At 37.4% G+C, this 20739-nt stretch overlaps 1 protein-coding gene across 3 annotated transcripts; it reads left to right on the top strand.

Moving 5' to 3' along the window:
* The first annotated feature begins 501 nt into the window (after nucleotides 1-501).
* On the top strand, nucleotides 502-17164 carry MSMO1 (methylsterol monooxygenase 1). Of its 3 annotated transcripts, XM_065904674.1 has the most exons (7): nucleotides 514-637; nucleotides 2082-2204; nucleotides 4782-5067; nucleotides 10404-10552; nucleotides 11463-11589; nucleotides 13178-13332; nucleotides 16208-17164. In XM_065904674.1, exons 3-7 carry the CDS (start codon nucleotides 4813-4815, stop codon nucleotides 16401-16403), a joined length of 882 nt encoding a protein of 293 aa, XP_065760746.1. In that variant the 5' UTR covers nucleotides 514-637; nucleotides 2082-2204; nucleotides 4782-4812; the 3' UTR covers nucleotides 16404-17164. The 3 variants fall into 3 exon arrangements, with proteins under 3 accessions (XP_065760747.1, XP_065760746.1, XP_065760745.1); XM_065904675.1 differs by lacking the exon at nucleotides 2082-2204 and having other exon boundaries at nucleotides 502-565; XM_065904673.1 differs by lacking the exon at nucleotides 2082-2204.
* Nucleotides 17165-20739: the final 3575 nt, after the last annotated feature.

Here is a 20739-nt window from a genome sequence, read left to right as displayed (position 1 = left end):
GTCGTCTCTTCTAAACCTCCGACTCTTGGCTTGCCGTGCTCAAACAGGAATCGCGCTGCATTTGGAGTTACCCACTTCCCACGTACATATAGGGGTTATCAGAGGACGCTAGGGTTGGGATGAGAAAGAGGTCTAAACTTTAGGCGCAACAGTGTTAAAGGGGCTCCAGTGAATACAGCGCCTAGTAAAGATTTCAGGGCCGGCGCGCCTGCAAACTCCCTGAGTGCGCATGCTCTTGGAAGGGGCTGAGGGTGCTGGGCGGGGCTGAAGTTGCTAGGCGACGTCTCAAGGCCTCGCGTCCGCCTAGCCGGGCAGGCGGACCAGCTACTGGCCGAACGCCTAGCTCTCACGATCCTCACTCCATCTGAGCAGCCAATGGCCGCGCTTCCAGTGCCATGTTCGCACGAGTCACACGATGCCGGCAGCTGCGTAGGCCAATCACGGCTCTCAGAAGGCGGGGCGGGGCCCACGCAAGCCAATAACAGCGGAGGAGCCCGTCGACTCCCAGGTGGAAGCGCCTATCGCAGCTCTGGAGGCGGTGGCGGCAGACTGGGTGGTGCATAAGGTGAGGGAACGGGGTGGACGGGCCTCGGTCGGCTCCCACGTACAGACGCCGGGACGGACGGCCTGGCGGCAGGTATGGGTGGAAACGATTGCAATCTCTTAATGTCGGAACCAGGCAGTGCTCAGCAGAGAGTGACCGTGACTAGAGGTCTACAAAAGGAAGAAGCAAGACCTGCTTGTAGGCGCGGCGGGGCGCGCGGGTGGGAAGGGCGTCCCGGAGGGTTCTAAAGGGTGAATAGCAATTGGGCAGAGGGCTGTACCGGCAAGAGAAGCTGTTTCGTGGCCAGAGAGGCCCGAAGCGGAGGACAGTCAGAGGCCTTCGTGTATCAGTACGGAGGGTGGGGGCGAAAAACTGAGAGTTAAAGGAGAGCAGAGGCCCAGGTGTTTCATCTGTGGGGAGGCGCTCCCTGAAACTGTAAGGGTCTGCAGAAGGGCTGAACCCTGTCTGCTGTTTACACGAATGATGGCCTCGTGTTTTAGAGGGAGGGTTTAAGAAGGGCACACTTGGAGGTGCTCGGCGTCCGGGCAGGGCAAAGGCCAGGCACTGCTGGCAGGTCTCAGAGACAGGGGAACTTCAAAGTTTCTATGGGGGATCCCCAGACGACTACATTTCTTTTTTTCTGAGTCTGTGACAGACCTCAAGTCAATCCAGTTGTGCAAGGAGGACAAAAAGAAAGAAAATTCACTCGTTGTTTCCCCTCTCCTCTCTTCCTTAATACCTATTTTTTGCTTTTGTTCAGTTGTCAGTAGTGTATCCATTTCCCTCCCTTAAATCTAGAGAGTAAACTCCTGAATGTTAATTAAACCAGTTGTCTCTAAATCGGGTACGTGTTTGAAGACTTAATCCAGGCAGCAGAGATAGAGATCTGGAATATTCTGTCCTAGATGACTAAGTAGGTAGTGGCATCAGTTCACCAAGTTAAAGTAGGTAGGGAGGGAGTGTGTGGGCAGAGTTGCCAGGAGTAGTGGCCGAATTTGAGGGCATGTTGACTTTGCTCTGCCTCCAAACTGCCTAAATTGGAGATGGCCAGTATACTTTTGGATAATCAGAACTTGGGGTTTTAGAGAGAGAGAGAGAGAGAGAGAGAGGATTTCAGCATATTCTCACAACAGGGAACAGATATGATCACTCCTGACAATCTAGAATAATTGGAGTAAGTCAAGCATCTCTGGGAAACTGTTCAGCCTCAATTCTTGAGCCTTTCTTTCTCAAAAGCTGTACCACAGACATACTCAACGGGAAAGTGCTGTATCCTTTCTTATCTCCTGGTTGAGTCTCTACAACTCATGTTTCTTCTGCTCAAAACCACCCATCGACCCCATCCCGCCTACTTTACTCTCTTTTGATCTAGTTAAACTAGATTTAACTGCCTTCACTCCACACTCCAGGTTTGAGTTTACATGCCTCTTTCTCTAAGATCTGTTTCCTGGGCCTCTCTGTTTTATATTTCCAACCCTTTATTGTTCTTATCACAGATGTTGTGACAGTCTTGTTCTTTCTTTGTATTCCTCCCTAGATTTTATGATTTGAAGTCAGGGGTGAGAGCAGCAGGAAGCGCAGTGGCTACAAATGGTACCACATGTTAAATCAGAGTGAATACATATGAATCCCAAGAAGCGAGAAAGGCAGGTATATCAAGGTGAGAAGTATCAAATTTTCCAGAAGGGCCAGATAAAATAACTCCAAAATATTTTTGTTGGATCTGGCAGCTGGGAAACTTAGTGATTTTATTTAGTAGGAGTAAATTCAGTGCATTGGTTAGAATACAAAACTGATTGTAATTGCTAGAGAATGGATGTGAAATCTGAAAATGAAGACAGCCTATATGGAATACTCTTTCAGGAGGCTTGGGTGAACTTTGAGAATTATTCCCCTCTTACTATACTGTTTATTGTGTGCTTTATAATTTAGGATCACAATATGATATAATGGATGTGAGAGCACAGGCTCCCCCACTTAGTGTTTTTGTAATTTGGGGAAGTTACTTAATCTTTCTAAACCTCAGTTTTTATCTGTAAAGTGGAAATAATAAAAGTGTCTACCTTGAAGCTGTGGTAAGGAGTAGTCTATAATATAGAGAGAGCATGTGACACTCTTAGAAGTTATTGGTGTATATAAAGCACTTAATAATTGTTAGCTTCTTTTAGCTTATGTGTCACCTCAACATAAGTAGTTAACATGTATTATTTCTTGGACTCTTCAGAAGAACTGTATTGTTATTCCTTATTTTTTCAACTTTATTGAGGTTCTGTTAGCAAAAAGTACGTTGTGGTAATTTGATATACATGTACATCATGAAAAGATTCCTTTCATCTAGTTATTGTTATTCTTTACATTTTGCAGGTAATAAAACTGAGGCTTAGAGAAGTTACTTAACTTGCTCAAGGTCACACAGCTAGTAAGTGGTGTTGATTCAACATTATTAGATTTGTTGGCATCTGCCTGCAATGGAGGAGACCCAGGTTTGATCCCTGGGTTGGAGAGATCCCCTAGAGAAAGGAGTGACTGCCCACTCCAGTATTCTTGCTTAGAGAATTCCATGGACAGAGGAGCCTGGCAGACTGCAGTCCATGGGGTCACAAAGAGTCAGGCACGACGGGGAGACTAACTTTCACAGTTTCATATTTTATGCATTCATATCTAACTTTTTCTTAATTTTTTTTTTTTTTTAATATTTCTAGGCTATGCAGTTCGTCTGTGAGTTTTTTTCAGATTGTCACAAATCTCCCCAAGTTCTTCCAATTTGTTTATCAAAAAAAACCTAAGTCTACATGGACCTGCCCGCACAATTCAAAGCTGTGTTATTGAAGGGTTGGCCGTAGTTGAGTAGGTCATGGGCTGGTGCACGAGGACAAAGGAGCATTTTAAACAATATTAAGAATGCTTCTGAGGCTTAATATATTTATTTATAGAGGGGCCCATCATAATTCATAAACTAGGGACATCAGTAAACGTTTTTAGGAAAGTGACATTCTTCATAAGTCTGTTTTTTGATTTGGTGACCTATTAAGCTTATTTATAAGTAAAACATACTCATGAAAAAATTAAAATTATAAGAGGTATAAAATGGAAAGTAAATTTTTTTCTTTTCATAATCCCTCCCTACCATGTATGCAAATACATTTTCTGTACATTTTCTGTTTGTGTGTTTCTCCTATGTATATAGCATAAAGTACATATATAAAGACATAACCTTTTCACAAAAACATAGGTGATGCTCTTCCTATACATTCTGCAACTTGCTATTTCACTTAGATGTCTTTCTATGTAGAATATGTAGATCTTCCTCCTCGGTGGCAGTGTCTTTGGAAGGACCTGATAGAATTTATTTAATTCATTTCTTGTTGATGGCCCTAACATCTTGCTGTATTTTTCTTTGTTTTTACTATTATGAGCAATGCTTCCTTCATTCTTAGTGCGCTCATCTTTGTGTACTTAAGTGAAAACATTGCTGGATCAAAAGATGTGTTCATTTTGAATTGTAATAAATACTGTGATTTTTTTTCCTCAAAGAATAAATTCATCCTCCCATCAACAATGTACAGTGGTGCCAGTTTCCCCAAAATGTTACTGCTAGGCGCACTGTGAAACTAAGTTTTTGTTTTAGGATGCATTTTCTATTTGAGTCGAACTGAACTGTTAATTTGCTTAGTATTTGTATTTATTTTTCTGTGAACTTTCTGTGAGTAGTCTGTCATTTTTCTATTGGGTTTTTAGGCTTTTTCTAAAGCACTCATTTTAGCCCTTTGTCTTAATTCTTGGAAATATTTTTTCCAGTTTGTTGTTTGATCTTTGACTTTATTTATGGTTGTCTTTTTATTCCCGATTATAAGTATTTAGTATTTATGTAGTCATAGTGGCAGACTTTTTCTAAATAGGTTCTTAAGTGATACTTTTAAACCCAGCTGTTGCTCTTTGAAATACAAGTTTTTCCTGGGAGACCACATTGATAAGTCTCTTTAAAGATGGCTTGAAATTTCTTATCCACTATTCTTTAGATGCTGCTCTTGAACATTAACATGTGGCTTTTAAATCCTGTCTACAAATGGAAGTGGTGATGACATCCTGTAGACAGGTGTTTTTAATCATGGGTGTAGGATCTGAGAGATTGGCACTGCTTTAACAATTTAAAAATTAATCAGAAGCTTTTTAAAAACTGTTATCTTATAATTTTATTATTTTGCTTGCTTATTTACTTGTTTGTTTATATTTACAGAATTATAAGGCTGTCTGCAAAGATTTGGAAAATGGCAGCAAATGAAAGTATCAGCATCTTTAGTTCAGCATCCTTGGCTGTGGAGTATGTAGATTCACTTTTGCCTGAGAATCCTCTGCAGGAACCATTTAAAAATGCTTGGAACTACATGTTGAATAATTACACAAAGTTCCAGATTGCAACATGGGGATCCCTCATAGTTCATGAGGTCCTTTATTTCTTGTTCTGTTTACCTGGATTTTTGTTTCAATTCATACCTTACATGAAGAAGTACAAAATTCAAAAGGTAAGTATAATGGACTTGCATTGGAGTATTATCATTAGTCTTGTTGAATATTTTTAAAGTAAATATAATTTGTAACTGAAAATAGACTGTACATCAGGGCTGTCCAATGGACATGTAATGAAGCCACATACATAATTCCCTACTAGAATATATTAAAAAGTAATAAAAAGGGGGGAGTAATGTTCACAGTGTATTTAGTTTAATCCAATAAATCTCAATTATATTTGAATAAGTAATGAAAATTTAAAATGTATTTAATGGGATATGTTGTGTTCTTATTCTTACAATAAGTAATCGAAATTTAGTGTATATTTTACACTAATTTCAGCTCATCTCAATTAAGACTAAGTGAATTTAAAATGTTCAGTAGCCACATCTCTAGTTGCTACCATATTACACAGCACAACCCTAGATCATTACTGATAAGGTTTCAGAAAGAATTGGTTGAATTGTGCCTTCAATAGATGTGATGTTTATCTAATTTGAGTTTATAAGTTTTAATTAAATTTTTTTATTGAGTTGATATGCAATAAATTAGTTTCAGATGTACAGCATTGTGATTCAGAATTTTTGTACATTATGCTCCACTTAGCATTATTGTGAAATACTGGCTATATTCCCTAAGCTATCCTTGTTCTGCTGTGCTTAGTCGCTCAGTCGTGTCCAACTCTTTGCAACCCCATGGACTGTAGCCTTTGAGGCTCCTCTGTCGATGAGGATTCTCCAGGGAAGAATACTGGAATGGGTTGCCATGCCCTCCTCCAGGGGATCCTCCCAACCCAGGGATGGAATCCAGGTCTCCCGCATTGCAGGTGGATCCTTCACCGTCTGAGCCACCAGGGAAGCTAACATGGGAAATAACAAGTAAAAGGGAAGTAACAAGGAAGTAATAGCCTTGTTACTTATCTATTTTATATGTAGTCGTTTGTACTTCTTAATCTCCTACCTCTATCTCACTCCTTTCCTCTTCTCTCTCCCTGCTGGCTGTAATCTCTAGTTGGTTCTCTATATCTGAATCTATGTCTTGTTTTATTCATTCGTTTGGGTTTTTTTCTCACATCTAAGTGATAACGTACATAGTTGTCTTTCTCTGACTTATTTCACTTAGTATAATACCTTCCAGGTCCATCCACGTTGTTGCAAATGGCAAAATTTCATTTTTTTTAATGGCTGAGTAGTTTATTGTGTGTATATATACCCCATCTTCTTCCACCATTCATCTGGCGATGGACACTTAGATTGCTTCCATCTCTTGGCCATTGTAAAGAATGCTGGTATGAATGTATGGTGTGCATGTATCTTTTCTAATTAGTTTTTTTGTTTTTTTCAGATATATACCCAGGAGTGGAATGACTGGGTCATAAGATAATTCTACTTTTAGTCTTTTGAGGAACCTCCATACTGTCCACCAGTTTACATTCATGCCAACTGTGTACCGAGGTTCCCTTTTCTTCACATCCTCACCAACATTTGTTTATAGTCTTTTTTGATAATAGCCATTCTGACAGGTGTGAGGTGATATCTCATTGGGACTTTTATTTGCATTTCCTTAATGATTTGTGATATTGAGTATTTTTTCATGTGTGTATTGGCCATCTGTATTTCATCTTTGGGAAAATGTCCAAGTTTTAATGCTCATTTTTATATCAAATTATATGAACTGTTTTTATGTTTTAGATATTAACCCCTAATCAGTCTTGCAAATTAAATAACTTGCAAATATCTTGTCCCATTAAGTAGTTGTCTGTGTTGTCAGGAGTTTCCTTTGCTATGAAAAACATGCTTTTAAGTTGAATTAGGTCCCATTTGTTTATTTTTGCTTTTGTTTCCTTTGCTTTAGGAGACAGATCTAAAAAGGTATTGTTGTGATGTGTTGTCTTCTGTGAGTTTTATGGTGTTCCCATACAAATATTAAAATTATTTGTTCCAGTTCTAAAAAAAATGCCAGTGGTGTTTTGATAGGGATTGTATTGACTGTACAGATTATCTTGGGTAGTGTAGTCATTTTCATAATAATTCAATTCAATATAACAATTCTTCCAATCTAAGAACATGATGTATCTTTCCATTTTGTTATCTTCAGTTTCTTTCATCCGTGTCTTAAGAGTTTTCTGAGTACAGATCATTTACCTCTTTAGGTAGGTTTATTGCTAGGTATGGTATTCTTTTTGCTGAAATGGTAAATGGGATTGTTTCCTTAATTTCTCTTTCTGATAGTTCATTGTTAGTGTATAAAAATCTGATAGAGTTCTATATATTAATTTTGTATCCAACAACTTTACCAAATTCATTGATAAAACTCTAGTAGTTTTCTGGTAGTGTTTTTAGGATTTTTCATGTCATCTGCAAACAGTGACAGTTTTACTTCTTCCTTTCCAATTTGGATTCCTTTTGTTTCTTTTTTTTGTTCTATTGTTGTGTCTAAGGCTTCTAATACTATGTTGAATAAAAGTGGGCATCCATATCTTGTTCCTGATCTTAGAGGAAATGTTTTCAGGTTTTCACCATTGACTATGTTAGCTGTGGACTTATCATCTGTGGCCTTTATTATGTTGAGATATGCTCCCTTTATACTCACTTAATGGAGAAGTCTTATCATATATAAATTGTAATTTTTTTAATTAGCTGGAAGGGAATCTTATGGGGATTCCTGAGTATTATTTTGCAATTCACTACAATCCTTGATGTCTCAATTCTTCAGTGTTGTTAATATGCTAAGACTTTGATCAAGACTGTTAAGATTTTGTTTTTATTCTAAATATAGCGTATTTTTGCCGCATTCATGTCATCTTCCCAAAACTGATGATGTTCCTAACCTCTCAGTATTTGCTTCAGTGCACTAAGTATTTCTTGAGAGCTTGCATACATGGTACATCTTCTCAGGTTTAGACATAGGGAAAACAATGAACTCTTGTAACTAAAGAGTTTGACATAGTTCTCAGGAAGGAATCTGTACCATACTGTTAGAGAAAGAAATAATTTATCAACACTTCGTAAACTTATAATCATTTGTAATGCTTACTATGAACTTTTTTCAAAAAGTCATAGCAAACTCAGTCTCGGGCACATAGTCTTGATGTAAAGGAGGCATTTGGGGATGTTCATCTAAGGGAGGCTGGTTGCACTCACAGAGTTCTGTCTGGTGGCAGTCAGTACACACATCCTCTATAATCCGTCTCTTCACTTTGTAGCCTCTCCTGGTGAGTCTCACTTTAAGCAACTGCTAGCATTCATCCTTTTGGGGATACTGCAGGGGGCAGCTGCTTGTAGACTCCAGGTCAGAGGAGGGAAGAGCAGAGAGTAAAGGGAGAAGGAATTAAAAGGGCTGAAGCCTGAAGGACCATCTTGTTACTGTAAATAAAGGACACAGCGTTTCCAAAATGCTTTTTATAAAAAGCTCTGTTTTGAAAGGCAGAATTGTGTTTGAATGTCTTTAAGTTCTCATGCATGTTTGGAATTCTGACTGCAGTGGGTCACCCAGTGCGTTATTTATGGGGCTGATTGATCTGTATAACTGTCCAGGCCAAGCTGTCCCTCTCTGCCTTCTGCCCTCTACAGCTGAGTCACTAGTCAGAGGTGGTAACTTTCAGAGAGAGACAGGCCTGTTTCAGTTAAGACTTTATGAAGACTCCAGAGAAAAATGGGACAAAAGAAAGGACAAGCAGTAGTCTCGTTTACAACTAGTTACTTACAAACAGAGATCGAAAGCCTTCAAGTCTGTACTTAGCATGTGTTTCTTGAGTTTCGCAACCATTAAAGTCCCTGCTTTGAAATTTTTTTTTATAATAAAATTAACTGAAGGTAAATCAATACAAGTTTTCACAATATAAATGGATTTAAAAACAAGCCAGTAAGTCAGTGTAAGTTAATTACAGGTTTATGCATTTTGAAGGCAGATACCCTGAAACACTGACAGTACAGAAAAAAGTTGCTGGTGGAGCAACACCAAAAATTCAGCTTTGAAATAGAAGGTTAATGTTATAACTGATTTCTTTTTCAGTTAATTTCTGCAGCTACATCAGTGTTAGATTCTAGCCAAGATATCACCAGTTAGTTAAACATAGTTCTTTGCGGAAGAGAGTGGCTTTTCCCACCCAAGCCAGAATCTTTGATTTATTTTGTCCCTAGTCACAGACTGGAAGTTCAGAGGAGCAAGGTCAGATCATGCTCAGAGCAGAGATAGATAATTATAAATTAATCTTGCCTAATTCCCTCATTTTATTGTTGAGACTGAGGTGTGAGCTTCACAGAGACCCTGAGGTTACAACCAAGTCTCTGACTGAACTCTTCCTTTCTGACTGAACTCAGTTGAACTCTTCCTTCTTTGTCAGGGAGGGAAGCTCTTCTAAAGAATTTCAGGAACAATACTGGAACCCTAGATTTTAGTTATTCCCAAGTTCTGCTAATAACTGCCTGTGTGATGCTGGGCAAGGTGGTTGACCTCTGGGCCTCTGCTGAGGTCAGTGGTTTCCATTGAAGATTTCTGAATTTAGGGGTATTAGAACATTTAAAAGAGCAATAACTATTTATTATTACTATCTTTTTGTAAAACCAAAAGGACCTCATAACTAAGTAGAGCCCTTTGAATTGAATACATTTTCACTTCTCTTTATGGCTTGCTGAGCAGGTTGATAATCCTGATGGGGTTTTGTGAACATTGCTCTACATTGATCACTTCCTCATTTCACTTTAATCTGTGAACTTCATCTGTGGCCAGTAGCTCTCCATTCTTTGGGAACCACCAGACACATTTGCTTCTGGAGTTCTTTCAGCTCAGAGAGTTTCTAATTTTGTCAATGTGTATGAAAAATGCACTTATTTCTGGGAATGAAAACCACTGAATGGTGTTGATTTACCTGTGTAGTAAGACTTTCAATGTTGTGTGTATAGCTGCCTCAGCAGTTCGGAGAACTCAGCTGTGATTGTAGCATGACACATGTCTTCATCTCTGGAATTCCTGATAAAAGTAAATGATCCGTGGGCAGCAAAAACAGGAGTTACTCATTCTGTAGTGTTGCTTTGGTTTGCTCTGTAGTGTTGCTTAAAGATCATTGGGACCATTATGCCTGGGCCTGAGCTTTGACAATTTTTTCATCTGTTTATAGTAGTGATAATAGTTGTCAAGAATTTAGAAGGTGGGGGTGAGTGCTGTAGTTTCTGGGCCTTAGTTACTGTAACATAGCAATTATAATACAGAATCCAGGAATAATTAAATAACATAAATTTCAGGTCCCATATAAACACTAGAGAAAAAGCTAAGACTTTACTTTTAGTTTTCAGGTGAAACTTCTGATAGCAGAGGCTAACACTAAATGTTTTAATTTTTTTCTCCATAGGATAAGCCAGAAACATGGGAAAACCAATGGAAGTGTTTTAAAGTGCTTCTCTTTAATCACTTTTGTATCCAGCTTCCATTGATTTGTGGAACTTATTATTTTACAGAGTATTTCAGTATTCCCTATGATTGGGAAACAATGCCAAGATGGTATGTAGATAAAAATTTGATTTTTATACTCAGTTATGGTTTATCATCCAATTAAAATATCCTTAGTATTACCTTCTTTCTTCATTTGGTTAATGTTTGTTCTTAACTTTGAAGTAAATAAAATATAGAAAACATAGTAGAAACTTGAAATGTTCCCATTTTTATGTGTTTCTATATTTTGATATCTTTATTGGAGGGTGAGTTTCTTACATTAGAAGTTTCCATGGCATCCTTTATGTGATTGTGTATAGGATACAGAGACTTATACCAAGAAAAAATATATTACAATTTAAGTCTAAAATGAATGAAAAAACATGAGTATAAAGTTATAAAAATTGTGTCCATACAGACACATATATATATATTATCTGAGCATAAATATTTGTGTTGAAATAATTTTTGTATTCTAGCTTTCTGTTCTGATTAAACCTGAATACAGATATACAATATATAGATATGTGCTTTTTCTATTACTGTATATGCAACATATAAGAGAATTTGTGTATTTGTTCCTATATAAATAAAATATTTTTGCCCATTGCACTTACATGCTTCTCTTTGGCAGAAGAAAGTGATTTTACTATTATTAATAGTAAGTCCTTTATCAGTGTTACTCTTTGCCTAGAAATTTTGAGTTTTGTTTCTTAGCTCTGATTTTATAACTTACTTTTTTTTTTTTTAATTGAATTAGAATTGGTATGGTGGTCAGCCTCTTTCACCCATCTTCAGGTGGTACCATATATCTAGCTTGTAACTATATGTATTGTTTTGAGAATTTGTTGATCAGTATAACCAGTTAGGTCAAGATGGTATTTGATTTTATGCAGTGTCTCCAGCAGTGATCCTAGGTAAAAGTCTAGATTGTTTTAGTAAGTTATTTTATCCTCATTACAGTATTTTCATCTTAAAGGTACATGCTTTTGGCAAGATGTTTTGGCTGTGCAGTGATCGAGGATACTTGGCACTATTTCTTGCATAGGCTTTTACACCACAAAAGAATATATAAATATATTCATAAAATTCATCATGAGTTTCAGGTATGTTAGAATTATATTTAATATATATTTCACTCTTTGAGGCAAAAATGTTATTTTTTTAAAAAATCTGAACTTAAGTTGTCAATGATGTTTTTATTTCAATTTCCTTTGGCATGATTGTTTAGAATAGACACACACACATAAACATGATCACAAAGCTGGTTCTACAGATTTTTTACTAGTATCCTAATTTCATGGTAAGTTGAGGCCTGAAAGAAAAATATTCATTTTTGTATTTTGGTTCAGAGCACTGTCCTCACACAGCTGGGTACCTGGCAGTTTGATGGAGGTGCTAATGCTGTTACGATCATTTAAGTGGGACCCCAAAACAACAAGCCTTGAATCATTAAATTTTTAAAACAATTTTCAACTTAGTTTTAATGCTTTTCCACCTCATTGCTAACTTCTTCCCACACAACAGGGATTTTTTTTTTTTTTAATCAGAAGCTTTGTTTTTAGCTTTGTCAGATTTGTTACATTGGTATGTTCTGCATTGATCTTGATTACCTGATATAATAAACCAAATATCCCGTTCTTGGCAGAACAAATTCAGGTGTATAAGCCAAAATTAGAATTCAGGTCTGTTCTTTTAATGCCTTTATCTCAAACCATTAAAATAGATCATATTAAAGACATTTCTAGGCCTTTTAATGTTTGGTAAAGAGATATCTTTATTGAGAATTACTGTTAATGTTTATATAGGTATGGCTAGATATACAGTTGACCCTTAGTGTCCATGGGTTCTGAATTCATGAATTCATGTACAACTGAATTTGCACATCCTCTTTAAACCCTCGTTGAAAATATTTGGGAAAAAAATTTCAGAAAGTTCCCAAAGACAAAACTTGAATTTGCCTTGAGTGGGCAACTATTTACATAACATTTAAATTGTATTTACAACAATTACAGAATTATATAGCGTTTATATTGTGTTAGGTCTTGTAAGTAATCTGTAGATGATCTAAAGTATATGGGAGGTTGTGCATAGGTTACGTGCAAATACTGCACCTTTATGTTAAAGTTTGGTATCCATGGGGGTCCTTGAACCAATCCCTCTAGAATACTGAGGGATGACTGTATTGTCGTAACATATAGAAGGGATATAGTTTTATAAAATGATATACACAAATTTAAAATACATATATTAGTCAGGGTTCTCCCAAGAATCAATAGGAGATACATACATTTAAGGAGCTGGCTTATGCAGTTGTGTGGCCTGGCGAATCTGAAATCTGTAGGGCAGCTACCGGCTGGGAATGCAGGAGAGACGCAGTCCTGGATCTGAATTCCTATGGGCAACAGGCTGGAAAGCACACAGGTTTTCTGTACTGTAGTCTTGAGCATTCCTTCTTTCCTTGGGAAGCCTTGGTCTTTGCTTTTAAGGCCTTTAGCTGATTGAGTGACGCCCACCTGCATTATGGAGGATCCTCTTTACCAATTTAAATATTAAATATTAATCACATCTAAAATAGAACTTCACACCAAATCTAGACTCGTGTTTGACCAAGCAACTGGGCACCATGGCCTAGATAAGTTGATGCATAAAATTAACCATCACAGTATATTAAGCAATTCTTACTTATTTTAGGCTCCATTTGGAATGGAAGCTGAATATGCACATCCTCTGGAAACCATAATTCTTGGAACTGGATTTTTCATTGGAATCATGCTTTTATGTGATCATGTTATTCTTCTTTGGGCCTGGGTGACTGTCCGTTTGATAGAGACTATCGATGTCCATAGGTAAGGTTTGGTTTCTATTCAGGTAGAAGGTATCATAAAATATCCTTTCTTCATGGTCATAGATTATCTTTCTTATTTTTTTTAATTGAGATGTAATTGACTTATTGTGTTTTAGGTATACAGTATAATGGTTTCATGTATATATTGCTGATCCATCTTTATACATTGTTATAATTTTTTGTGTGTGTGATGAGAACTTTTTACTCTCTTTGCAACTTTCAAATTCACGGGACTGTTGACTTCAGCCTCTATGTTCTTCATGACATGCCCAAGGCTTACTCATCTTATAAATGGAAGTTCATACCTTTGTCCACTTTCACCAATTTTACACACTCATAATCATTGTCATAGATTATCTTTTCTCCTAAGTAGACTGATAGGAGAAGTTAAACCTTGTTAATGTTACTGTTTTTAAGAAAACAGGAGAACATAATCGTTGGGGAAAAGTTCAAATTTTGTATTCTTGTCTATAACTGTTATCATTTTTATGGTGAGACTATATTCATGTGTTATTTGGGAAAACAAAACTAAATTTTGGAAATGCTGCAAAACTGGACATGGGCATCACTTTACATGCCCAGCAGGAGCCTGCAAGAATGCTTTCCCTGCTTCTGATACCTTTTCCAGCCTGGACATTACAATCTCGATAATCTTGGTTATTAGGAGAGCAGAGAACCTTCAGGGTTGTGATCTGCGTTCCCCGGGGACTGGTGAGGCTGCTTGCCTGTGTGCTTGTTGACCAACAGTTTTTTTTTTCTCTTTGAATTAACATTTTATATCACTTGCCTACTTTTTGTTAGGTTATATATTTTATAACCTATTATGAAAAAGTGAAGTGTTTGTCACTCTGTTGTGTCCTACTCTTTGTGACCCCGTGGTGTGTAGCCCATCAGTCTCCTCGATCCATGAAATTCTCCAGGCAAGAGTACTGACGGATGGAGTGGGTAGCCATTCCTTCTCAGGGGATCTTCTCAAAACAGAGATTGAACCCAGGTCTCTCCTGCATTGCAGGCAGATTTTTTACCGCCTGAGCCACCAGGGAGACTTATAACATTTTGGTTCACGTGTAAGCGTTGTTCATTTCAGTTCAGTTTGGTCTCTCAGTCATGTCTGACTCTTTGCAACCCCATGGACTGCAGCACGCCAGACTTCCCTGTCCATCACCAACTCCCAGAGCTTGCTCAAACTCATGTTCATTGAGTCGGTGATGCCATCCAACCATCTCATCCTCTGTCGTCCCCTTCTCCTCCTACCTTCAATCTCTCCCAGCATCAGGGTCTTTTCTAAGGAGTCAGTTCTTGAATCAGGTGGCCAAAGTATTGGAGCTTCAGCATCAGTCCTTCCAACGAATATTCAGGACTGATTTCTTTTAGGATTGACTGGTTTGATCTCCTTGTAATCCAAGGGATTCTCAAGAGTCTTTTCCAACACCTCAGTTCAAAAGCATCAATTCTTCAGCTCTCAGCTTTCTTAATGGTCCAACTCTCACATCCATACATAACTACGGGAAAAATCATAGCTTTGACTAGGTGGACCTTTGTTTGCAAAGTAATGTCTCTGCTTTTTAATATGCTGTCTAGGTTTGTCATAGCTTTTCTTCCAAGGAGCAAGCATCTTTTAATTTCATGGTTGTTACATGAAATTACAACATATGTAACTTTGCTGCATATGTTGTAAATATTTTCTCCCCCATCTGTCATTTCAGTTTTAACTCTTGATGGTTCTTTTGCAGTACTGAAGTTTAAAATTTTTATATAGTAAAGTCTATCAGTTTTATTTTTTTATGGCTTTTGGGTTTCATGCCTTGCTTGAAAAGCAAGTTTAATGTCTTCCTGAAACAGTGTTGAATGAAAAATATTTGTGGTTTTAATAAAAAATTTGGTTAAATACTGTAATTCAGGACAGCAATTATTTTATTCTTCTCTAATGACCCTAAATCTAACCCTTACTTGAAAAAAATACTGAAGCATCCAGCCTTCACTAAATAGAACATTTCTGCACTTTTCTGCCCACCACTGACAAATATTATGTGCATATTTCACATGCTTCCTTTGTATTGATTAGAACAAATTTTTTGGTAAATTATTTCTATCTAATTCCTTTTCAAATGCCTAATACAATACCCTAATTCATTATTTAAACATGATTACATATTTTTTTAATTTTAGGGGGACCTTTTATTTCATCTGTGAAAGCAGAATATGAAATTCTAGAAATTATTTCTGAATCATTAAAATAGCAAAATTAATGCATCTAGGAAGTCTTAGGCAGAGAAGTGGTAGATGATGTGTCCTTCTTTCTTTTCTTTCTTTCTATTGCTCCTTTCTACTTCCTTCTTTCTCAGCCTACTCAAGGCGGGGGTGGGGAAGGATTGGGGTGATTCAGACTGGTATAATTGTAGATATCAGATTTTAGACTTGTAGTTAGAAATAAAGACAGGTACTCCAAAAAGAAGTTGCAAAACAGTAATCCTCAGATTTAATCTTTGTAATGCTTGGTACTAATTTTGTATAACTTTTCCTAAAAGACATACGTAGTATTATGGGTATTACAAACTTTGGTAAGCAAATTCCTCTAAAACAGAAAATGTTCATGAAAATATGTCTAAGAATTCATTACTATAATCTGTCCTTCATCTCCTGATTATAATATTAATAATAAATTCTATAAACTGTTCAAGTTTTTCTTTAATACTGAAAGTGGTTTCTAGGATATGTACCATTTGCTGTGAACTTTTGTAAGCATGTCAGAAATAAGTGACTTAGGTACAGTGGAATGTTATCTGAATGGTTAACAAGCATATTACGGTCAGTAAACAAGTTGATTATTGAAGGTGTATTTACTTCCTTAATAATCTTTATCATTTTCATTTCAGTGGTTATGACATTCCTCTCAACCCTTTAAATCTCATTCCTTTCTATGCTGGTTCTCGGCATCACGATTTCCACCACATGAACTTCATTGGAAACTATGCTTCAACATTTACATGGTGGGACAGAATTTTTGGAACAGACTCTCAATTTAATGCCTACAATGAAAAGATGAAGAAAGTTGAGAAAAAGACTGAATAAGCATCTCATGTAAACCTTCCAGCAAATATGCATTTCCTGAATTGAAGCTAGTAGCTAACATTACTTCTGGGGAGCAGAAATATACATATGACTTGGTCAGTAAGTGATTGAAAAGAATATTAACAACTTTTAATTTCCTAGTGGGAGCTTTCATATATTTAAGTACAGTTTTCCTGAGGAAGTTTTAAGGGCCATTTTGCTAATCTTACATAAAGGATTTAAGTAATGGAAGCAGTATTAATTGAAGTCTTTCCCCCAACATTGTACCATAGGCGTGAAGCCAAAATTGGTCTTTAAACCTTTTAAATATATATTAGCCATTTCAGGAACTCTTGGTAGTGGTGTTGGCCTCCTATTGAACTTTAAATACCTTTTTGGAATTTGCATAAAAATCAAATGCCATGGATTGAACCAGTCTGTACAGTATGAGTGAGTGCCGAACCCAGAATAGCCAGTGCCAGGAATTTCTTACCTGGAGCTGAGCAGTTTGAAGTGACTCTTTGGGAAGTCCTTTTTGATCACAATGTACCACTGTTACCTATAAATTAAGGCATTTATGAATTGATGTAAGACTGCTTTAGTCTAAAGGTTTTCAGGTTACTTGAACTTTTTAAAAAATTGAGCTTTATTTCTGCTATTTACCCTTTCATTTTTGTATATCCAGTTTTCTTTGTACTTAAAGCAGTGTCCTGAAACTTTGTGTACTGACTTGCTGTATTTGCACTTGGAGCTATTGAAATAAATGTGATTTTGTTTGATTATTTCATTTCCAATTTAAAACATCATTTGTCACCTTTTATTTATTCTTATCAAGAAAAGTATAAAAATCACTAAATTAAGTTTTATAACAAAAGGAATAGTTTTATCTTTTTAAATGCTTCATTTCTTAAACTTTTTGACAGTTTCAACATGTATTTATCAGGCTATTGTGGGAAATTCTGTTGACCTAATAAAACGGAGGATATTGAAACAGCTCTTTACTCCACTTAGAAAATATAAGGATAGAAGAATAGAGACAAAATTTTTAGGGCTGACTTAATTTCAAGTAGGTAGCCCAGTAGAAAAAAGTCCACCTGCCAGTGCAGGAGACGTGGGTTCAATCCCTGGGTTGGAGAGATCCCCAGGAAAAGGAAATGGCAACTCATTCCAATATTCTTGCCTGGGAAATCCCATGGACAGAAGAGTGAGGTGGGTTATAGTCCATGGGGTCACAAAGAGTCAAACATGACTGAGCACACACACATACACATCTAGAGTCTAGCTTAAATCGAGAGGTGATAATTCTAACTTTGTATATGGTAGTACCAATTTGTAATTTCTGAAAAATATGGAGCTATCTTCTGGTAAGTTTCTTTTTTTATTTTTAATACTTACACAGTAAAGAGGATCAAATAGGGACTGAGAAAGTTACAGCTCAGACTCTGGCTGTTGTTTGGTTGCTAAGTCGTGTCCCACTCTATAACACCATGGACTACAGCATGCCAGGCTTCCTTGCCCTTCAGTATCTCATGGAGTTTGCTCAAATCATGTCCATTGAGTAAATGATGCCATCCAACCATCTCATCCTCTGTTGTTCCCTTCTCCAGCCTTCAGTCTTTTCCAGCATCAAGGTCTTTTCCAGTGAGTCCGTTCTTCACATCAGGTGGCCAAAGTATTGGAGCTTCAGCCTCAGTCCTTCTGATTAATATTCAGGGTTGGTTTCCTTTAGGATTGATTTGCTTGACCTCCTTGCTGTCCAAGAGACTCACAAGAGTCTTCTGCAACACCACAGTTCAAAAGCATCATTTCTTTAGCACTCAGCCTTCTTTATGGTTCAATTCTCACATCCATACATGACTACTGGAAAAACCATAGCCTTAACTAGATGGACCTTTGTCCACAAAGTAATGTCTCTGGTTTGTAATATGCTGTCTTGGTTTGTCATAACTTTTCTTCCAAGGTACAAGTGTCTTAATTTCATGGCTGCAGTCACCATCCAGAGTGACTTTGAAACCCAAGAAAATAAAAATGTCACTGTTTCCATTGTTTCCCCATGTATTTGCCATGAAGTTGTGAGACTGGATGCCATAATCTTAGTTTTTTGAATGTTGAGTTTTAAGCCAGCCTTTTCACTCAGCTCTTTCATCTTCATCAGGAGGCTCTAGTTTCTCTCCACTTTCTGCCATTGAATTGGTATTATCTACATATCTGAGATTGTTGATATTTCTCCCAGATATCTTGATGCTAGCTTGTGATTCATCCAGTCTGGCATTGCACATGATGTGTAAGTTAAACAATAAGTAGAGTGGCAATATACAGCCTAATGTACTCCTTTCCCAATTTTGAACCAGTCCATTGTTCCATGTCCAGTTCTAACTTGCTTGTTGACCTGTGTACAGGTTTCTCAGGAGGCAGGTAAGGTGGTCTGGTAGTCCCATAACTTGAAGAATTTTCCACGGTTTGTTGTGATCCACACAAAGGCCTTAGCATAGTCAATGAAACGGAAGTAGATGTTTTTCTGGAATTCTCTTGCTTTTTCTATGATCCAACAGTTGTTGACAATTTTGATCTCTGGTTCTTCTGCCTTTTCTAAAGCCAGTTTGTACATCTGGAAGTTTTCATTTCACGTACTGTTGAAGCCAGGCTTGAAGGATTTTGAGCATTACCTTCCTGGAATGTGAAATGAGTGCAATTGTATGATAGTTTGAATATTCTTTTGGCATTGCACTCCTTTGAGATTGTAATGAAAATCTTTTCCAGTCCTGCGGTCACTGCTGAGTTTTCCAGATTTATTGACATATTGAGTGCAACACTTTAAGAGCAACATCTTTTAGGATTTGAAATAGCTCAGCTGGAATTCAGTCACCCACACACTAGCTTTGTTGGTTGTAATGCTTCCTAAGGCCCACTTGACTTCACACTCCAGGGTGTCCAGCTCTAGACTTGTAACTACACCATAGTGGTTATCTGGATCATTGCAGACTTCTGTGTATTCTTGCCACCTCTTTTTAATCTCCTCTGCTTCTGTTAGGCCCTTAGCATTTCTGCCTTTATCATGCCCATCTTTGCATGAAATGTTCCCTTGGTATCTCTAATTTTCTTGAAGAGATCTCTCATCTCCCATTCTATTGTTTTCTTCTGTTTCTTTGCATTGTTCACTTAAGAAGGCTTTCTTATCTCTTGTTGGTATTCTCTGGAACTCTGCATTCAGTTGGGTCTATCTTTCCCTTTCTCCTTTGCCTTTGACATCTCTTCTCAGCTATTTGTAACGCTTCCTCAGACAACCATTTTGTTTTCTTGCATTTGTTTTTCTTAGGATGGTTCTGGTCACCACTTCCTGTACAGTATTACTAACCTCCATCCATAGTTCTTCAGGCAGTCTTTCAGATCTAATCCCTTGAATCTTTTTGTCACTTCCACCGTATAATCATAAAGGATTTGATGTAGGTCATACCTGAATGGCCTAGTGGATTTCCATATGTTCTTTAAGTCTGAATTTTGCAATAAAGAGTTTATGATCTAAGTCACAGTCAGTACCAAGTCTTGTTTTTGCCCACTGTATAGAACATTTCCGTCTTCAGCTGCAAAGAATATAATCAATCTGATTTCAATATTGACCCATCTGGTGATGTCCATGTGTAGAGTTGTCTCTTGTGTTGTTTGAAGAGGGTGTTTGCTATTACCTGTGCATTCTCTGGGAAAAACTCCTGTTAGCCTTTGCCCTGCTTTATTCTGTGATCCAAGGCCAAAGTTGGCTGTTACTGCAGGTGTGTCTTGACTGTTTACTTTTGCATTTCAATCCCCTATGATGAAAAGAACTTTTGGTGTTAGTTCTAGAAGGTCTGGTAGGTCTTCATAGAACCGTTTGACTTCAGCTTCTTTAGCATTAGCTGTTGGGGCATAGACTTGGATTACTATGATATTTGAATGGTTTGCCTTGGAAATGAACCAAGATCATGCTGTCGTTTTTGAGACTGTACCCAAGTAATGCATTTCAGACTCTTTTTAACTATGAGAGCTACTTCATCCCTTTTAAGGGATTCTTGCCAACAGTAGTAAATGTAATGTTCATCTGAATTAAATTAGCCTACTCCATCCATTTTAGTTCACTGATTCGTAAAATGTCAATGTTCACTCTTGTCATCTGCTTGACCACGTCCAGTTTACCTTGATTCATGGCCCTAACATTCCAGATTCCTATGCAATATTCTTCTACAGCATTGGACTTTACTTTTTCATCAGATTTTACTTTCACCACCAGACAGACGGGGCATCTTTTCTGCTTTGACTCAGCCTCTTCATTCTTTCTGGAGCTATTTATCTGCTACTCCCCAGTAGCATAGTGGACACCTATGGA

This window comes from Muntiacus reevesi, chromosome 13 (genome assembly GCF_963930625.1).
Source record: "Muntiacus reevesi chromosome 13, mMunRee1.1, whole genome shotgun sequence".
In the NCBI taxonomy this organism is placed as follows: Eukaryota; Metazoa; Chordata; class Mammalia; order Artiodactyla; family Cervidae; genus Muntiacus; species Muntiacus reevesi.
Note: the sequence above shows the minus strand (reverse complement) of the source record. Positions and strands in the feature narration are given on the sequence as shown.

Bases quoted from the DNA above. Each gene is read 5' to 3' on its own strand.
- MSMO1 (XM_065904675.1), top strand. From the start codon at position 4,813: ATGGCAGCAAATGAAAGTATCAGCATCTTTAGTTCAGCATCCTTGGCT. The intron at 5,068-10,403 runs GTAAGTATAATG...TTTTCTCCATAG, and splicing joins AGAAGTACAAAATTCAAAAG to GATAAGCCAGAAACATGGGA. The intron at 11,590-13,177 runs GTATGTTAGAAT...TACTTATTTTAG, and splicing joins AAATTCATCATGAGTTTCAG to GCTCCATTTGGAATGGAAGC.